The following is a 6,799-nucleotide window of genomic DNA, read 5'->3' on the forward strand; positions in this document are numbered from 1 at the left end:
ACTGATGATTTATTTTAATGCAAACCATTAGTAATACAAATATATCTTCTTTTATAATTTTGCATTCATTCATTAATTTTGCTCTTTCAAGGATTAAAATTTCTTATAACAGGGAGTTCAAAAATGATTTTAAGAAAACTTGAGTGATTGCACTAATGCAGGGGCCATGTGCATCGCCATGACCCCCCCTAGGGGGGGGGGGGGGGTCATGGCGAAGACTGCAGCATTGAAATTTTTAGGAGGGGGAAGGGGTGTTTTGAGGGGTATTTTTTCTATTTTTTGGGGGGGGGCTCTTGTTTAGGGGGTGGACACCCCTGACTAATGGTTAAGTTATCATAATTTATACACAGGCCAAATCCAGACACCTTCAACCACGCATGTCTGCCAACATTCCAAGAAAAAAAGCAACCAATTTTTTATACCTTCATTTTCAAATATTTCAACACCCAAAAGTCCCATTGTGCACTAGTTACAATCCCTTCCAAGTTCATAAAATATATCAGGCGATGAAAATACATTAGGATATCTACATGAAATTATTGTAATGCATAATCAATTATTTAACAAATCTTTAAATTAATGAATATAATAAATTGAAAACAAATGTAAAAAAAAAAAAACTAATTGTGGCATCCAGATAATCGGGGAATAACTGACAAGTTTCCATGACCTAAGCTCTATCAATTTTTCCAGCCCCTTTGAATGTTTGATTAACTGAGAGATAAGTGTGTTTTATGGTCAATGTGATAATTGATTATTAAGAGCAACACCCTGTTATTATAAAGAATTATGGGCATTTATTATTTAAAATAACCAATTATTAATGTTATTTACCAAATGAATCACATTATCAGCAGGCCCGGATCTATAAATTCTGCCCCCCCCCCCCCCCGCAACAAAATAAGTAGGGCTTCTCCCTAGTGGCCAGCAGTATATATATGTAACGTTAATAAATCTTAGTGCTAGTTTTTTTCTTTTCAATTTCTTGGGTTGTTGGGCCTTTTAAGGACCATAAGCCTTCCACAGAGCGAGGGCTATGGTATGCAGACCCGGGCTTTATTATCAATAACATATGAACCTGCATATTGTACATTAATTTGAAAAGAAACCCAACTCAAAAAGTGAAGCTTTCCAAAAAAAACTGGAAAACGGTTCCAGAAATTGGAAAATATCTTTCCCATTAGTTTTTTAACGGTGCATTTGGCCCTAATTTTGGATGATGTTATGGACATTTATTGTCCCCTCAGCAATTTTACGTCCAGGGCAACATGTCCCAGGTACTGGTGCAATAATTAGACCATTTCACCCTTCTTTGAGCTAGTGAGTTTAAAATAACTATAACAGAGCTGAAGATCAACAACTTTTTATAGAAGCTGATATTATCATCACACTGGTTGTTAAAGTTGCTTTAGCACACCACCGAGAGTTATGGAAACAAGTTGAAGCTCAGGACAATCACTATACTTTTTTCAGCATGGTTAGAAAGTATGAATTCAATGCAAATTTTATTTTAGAACAAAAACCATGCACACTTATACATAAATACATTAATTTGTGAAACAAAGGCTGGGGTTGGGGGGAAGGGGCAGGTCCGTCATTTAGGGGGTTTAGGAGGGGGCAATTGAATTGCTTCCCTGAATGTCAAAAACTAATGTACTTGCACATAAGTGGGCATCGCTTTGTTGGTTTTTTTATAAAAACGGCATATAATATATATCTTTTGGCCCCCATCCCCCTGAAAAAATCAAAATGACGTGCCTGGGGGAGGGAAGTAGAGCTCCACCTCTAAAAGTGATTATAAAAGCCACAGTCTTAAAGTGATTATAAGTTACAATACTAATTTCTGTTTGACAATCTCAAATAAAGTGAACTGTAGTATCTGGATGCCATAAATGAGATGTTTGGTATTCACTTGCCTTAGTTCTGGCTATGGGAGGCAACTTGTAGCTCAAAAGAATGAAACTTCAGGCAACAATAAATGTAATGCTATTGTAATACTTGAAGCTTTTTCGATACCTAGATTGCTCAGTGTCATCTAAGAAACTACGAAGGTAAGAACTGACTTAATAAAAGCAAAATATACATTACAAAAGATTTTAAATAGTATTCGAACAGCAAATACTAAATGCATAAACATTATTGCATCATTTATCACACTTTGTTATTGTTTGAATGAATGCTTACAAAATTGAATGCCATTAACAGTGCTTGGAAAATCTATTAAATTAAAAAACTAGCACATTGTTCCGTTAAAATTCTGTTGCGTGAGAACGAATCATGACTATAAAACACAAAACTAACTAGTTTTTGCAACCCGATTAAAATCTGCTATGCTAGCATCTCCAGACGAGGCATGGAGCAAGCCTTTCAGCGTAGGTATCATGTTCTGATGAGAGGTAGAGAAATATAAGTGACGGTAGAACGGCCCTAGAAAGGATTGTGCGCCATTTACAGCTGTCAGACCTGGAGCGTTGCATTCCAGCGGATCTGCCAGTTCTCTGTCATCGCAAGGCAAGTGGCAAGTCTCTCGTTTGACCGGAAGCAGAGCCAGAGGAACTGTCGTTTGGTTCGGTGCCTCAGCTTGCAAGGTCACTGGGGTCGAACACATTCCCTCCGGGGGAGATGCGGGAGGAGTGTTGCTGTTGATGACAGAACTGGATGACAATGGAGTGTGCGGATTTTCTGCGGAAGAAGAAGTTTCGGCTTTCGTGCAGTCATGGAAGAAATGATCGGACTTGGCCAGGAAAGACCGTCCGCACTTTGTACACGTGAAGTTAGCACGAGCCTGCTCATGTCTACGGAGATGAAGGTTCAGATTGCGCCGATTTCCGAACGTCTTCGAACACATGGGACAAGAGAAGTTCTTGTCCATCCTATGTGTTGTTAAATGCTGCCTCAAGTTGCTTTTCAAGGTGAATGTTTTATTGCAGTATTCACACTCGTACGGTTTCACGCCGTTATGACTGTTCAAATGTCTTGTTAAATCCCCTTTAAGGCAGAATTCCTTTTGACAAATATTGCACAAGTAACGATTGGAAGCCAACCGAGTCGACTGCTCATGTATCAACTGCACGTGTTCATGGAGACTTTCTGGAGATGGGAAAGTTTTAGAGCACTCGGAACAGAAAGACAAACCGGCAGATGGAGACTGGTGGTTGCTTTCCGAGGGTGCCGAAGTCTGTATGTAAGGGTGGGCAATGGCTAAGTTTGTGGCTTGACTAGAGGTTGTAATATGAGGTAATTTCAAAGATGAGGCACTGTTTGGCACAGACACGAAAGGTTTTTGGACATGTGAGTAACTCAGATCACAAATAAGCTGGGGTTCTGTCTGGCTTTTAATGAAGGCATTGTTAACCCCCTCATTTCCCTTTGACTGAGTGCGAATGTGAGTCCTGACATGCTGAGTTAAATTGCCTTTCAATGCAAACTGCCTGCCACAGAACTTGCATGAGTGCGGCTTTACACCAGAATGGATGAGGATGTGTCTGCTCAAGTCCCCCTTGAGGGTAAAGCGCTTTCCGCAAGTCGTGCATTCGAAAGGCTTTTCGCCAAAATGAGCTCTTATGTGCCTGTGCAGGCTGTCCTTTTGAGCATAGTTCTTCTCACAAATGGTACATGCATACTGTTTCTCTGGAGTATGTGTACGAAAATGCTGCATCAAATTCCCCTTGAGAGTAAAACGTCTACCACACACGTCGCATGCATACGGCCTTTCACCACTATGAATCCTTATGTGGCGGGTCAAATCTCCATTCAACATAAAAGCTTTCCCACATACCGGGCAACGATATGGTCTTAAGCCTATGTGTATTAACATGTGTCTTTGCAAACTTCTATTATCGCCAAATACTTTACCGCAATGATTACAGGGGAATGTTGTAGCAACTTTTGGAGGTGCCTGAGCTTTTGTGCCAGCTTGAACTACAAGGTGTCGCTCTTGAGTATATAGCTCAGGTTTAATCCCATTATGCACCACAACCTGAGGAGCAGTATTCGGAGCTTCGGTCACAATGGTCAAATTTACCATATTTTGGGGCGTATCTCCAACAGCTTCAATACCTTTGTTCAGAGAATTGTTGCACTTTACTTTCTGATCTTGATGATTCGGCGAACCACTGTCTGGAGAATTATGGGAAGGGATATCATCAACCTGACATGATGCATCTCTTCTTTCGGGAATGAGGGAGGTGAGTTTGGTGCAGTCGCCAGAGAGGTCCATCGGAGGAACATTTGCAACGTCTGGATGGCTTGCCTGCTCGGATATGACATGATTCCATGTCTTATGTCCATTTAATACCTGAGAAGAATCTGTATGGGCATGGATCAACTGAGGGTGAGACAAATCACTTGCATTTGGCATGTCTTCTAAGACATGGTTCCAGCTACCATGCTCGGCACCGGTTAACATCGGACTATGAGCTTTCACTCCAGAATGAATGATTTTGTCATTTTCTGAGGCTTGCTTAATTACATGATTCCAAGCCTCCTGGTTACTTATAACGCCCATCTGGGACTTGGCCTGCAGAATTTCATTTTCATCGGGACCATTTTCGTCGATACCCTGAGAGTCGTTCATCACATTTTCCCAAGACTGCCTCTCTTCGGATGAATGGCGGTCCTTTATGGAATGCAGCAGTGGATTTTCTTCCTCCATGTCCTCAGGATGGTCCTCTTGCTCTCTGAGGACATGCCGCCAAGTCACTCTCTCACTTTCTGACTCAGTCTCATGCGATTCTTTTGGGGAGCGAAGTATCTGGGGAGAATGTGCATACTGAATGGCATTTATATCTGTCGACGGCCTGAGGATAGCTTGGTGTATTTCGGAGCCGGGATTGGTTAACTCGAAAACTTCTTTCAAGTCGACTGGAAATGCCGTGTGGCAAGATGGAACACTATTTTCTTCTAGTTGGCTGGACAGAGCCATGTTCTTTTTTGTACTTGAATGCAAATGTTCACTAGACAATGATAAATCCTGATACTTTGCAGAACAAACTACACTACTATTGCAATTTACTGAACTGTATGGATCTTTTTTATCAGGCATGATATTAAAAATGAATATGAAAAAAGCATGCACATATGTTTAAGACTGCAAACTATCTTAAACATTTAGTAACTTTGCATGCTTTGTAGCATCATAGAATAAAACCCACCAAGGGAAATTTTTATTGCACAAGCACATTATTTCAAGAATGTTCTCTGCTAATCTGCAGTTTCATACATAACCTGAAAAAGAAAGAAAAAAGCACTGGAATAAATGACAATCAATGAATACTATATTTCTGAAAAGTTGTTTAGCTAAAATTTGACACATATAAAACCTAAACTAGATAAATCCTTGTTTTTGTCATCATATGAATGCAATGAAACTTTTGCTGGGCTGTGTTAAAATGTTTTATAGTTTATTTAAGAAGTCTTACAAACGCCTTATTTTTTGTATTATAAGAAATATCTATATTTTAATTTTTACAAAGAGTGAGCTAATAGCATTATATAAGAATGTATGTACCCATTTTTTAGTATTCTCTCAGAGTAATCAGTAGTTTGAATTATTGCAAGTTCTTTTCCAGTGTATTCAAGAACAAATTTTATTTTACTTCTCAGGAACATTGCCTAATACATAGACTATAACAGTTGCAGTTTGGATAAAATGCTACATAAAAACACCTTTACGGAGAATTATTTTTATTAAAATACTTTGAAAAAGGAAGTTATGTTTGACAATTCTGCATTGAGGAAGCGACTCGTGCATTATAGCTGCAGGTTGCAAATTTCAACAACGGCTTTAAACCTTCCTTAAAAACTAAAATGCCGAGCGAAATCAACTCCGTGCCATAAATTTGTAACCTGTTTCACAGCCTTCTGTTTCTGACTTTGTGTGCATGTAGCTCGCCAGCATTGCGTTTACGTCACCTTCAAGTTTGTACACAGCATTTTAGGACACTTGATATATTAATGACATAATGCATTTCTTAAATTATATGGGAGGGAGGTATTTTTATCACTTTTCCCATTATTTTAAGGCTTTTTTTTTTTTTTAATTGACGAATTATTTTACATCTTAACAACTTAGTTTAACTATTTGGCCAATTTGTTTTCCATTTCCATGGAAATTTTAACCTCACTAAATGACTTGTTTTTAAAATTTTTTTTAAAAACTCATTAAAAAGACCAAATAGTGTTTGTTATCAACAAACAAGTTATTTCTACGAAACTTTGACCAAACATGGCTGCAATGAATCTAATGAAAAATAATTGTCAAGATTAAAAATATGCCGAATGATGTACTTTCTCGAAAAGTACCAATTAGTGAAGGAATTAAAAGTCACGTTCTAAACACACAATCACATGAAGGGGGTGACAAGAAACAGACAGAGGAGGTGACAGAGAATAGATTAATATACATATGGTATAGCTTACATCACCAAACCATAATTTTGATGCATGGTGTACTAATAACCAAGCAACACTTACAGTGTATGTAGTAATATACACATGTAGGTCATGAAAATTTCATGACGTTTGCACGTGTGTCATAATGGGCAAGGGGTTAAATCAATTTATCCATCCTAAACAAAGTTCAAGCTTCATCACAAAACTATTCATTCTGTCACACAATTCTATAAGCAATATTCAAAGAAGGATAGGAACAGGCCCATAATTTATAAAAATTTTCCAGGGGAGAGAGTCAAAAGGTACATACATACACGCGCATTTAATGAATATTAAATCAAAAAACCCCCAACAAGAATCATGCAATATACCAGACAGCCTGGTTATCATATCCAGGGAGACAGCA

At 38.5% G+C, this 6,799-nt stretch overlaps 1 protein-coding gene across 1 annotated transcript; it reads right to left on the reverse strand.

Annotated features, from left to right (window-relative positions):
* Window positions 1–2,296: 2,296 nt before the first annotated feature.
* On the reverse strand, window positions 2,297–5,044 carry LOC129229322 (zinc finger protein 37-like). The gene has a single exon (XM_054863609.1). The coding sequence runs from the start codon at window positions 5,042–5,044 to the stop codon at window positions 2,297–2,299; it is 2,748 nt and encodes a 915-aa protein (XP_054719584.1).
* Window positions 5,045–6,799: the final 1,755 nt, after the last annotated feature.

The sequence above is a fragment of the Uloborus diversus genome, chromosome 9 (genome assembly GCF_026930045.1).
Source record: "Uloborus diversus isolate 005 chromosome 9, Udiv.v.3.1, whole genome shotgun sequence".
Lineage (NCBI taxonomy): Eukaryota > Metazoa > Arthropoda > Arachnida > Araneae > Uloboridae > Uloborus > Uloborus diversus.

Coding starts and splice junctions, on each gene's coding strand:
- LOC129229322 (XM_054863609.1), bottom strand. CDS start 5,044: ATGCCTGATAAAAAAGATCCATACAGTTCAGTAAATTGCAATAGTAGT.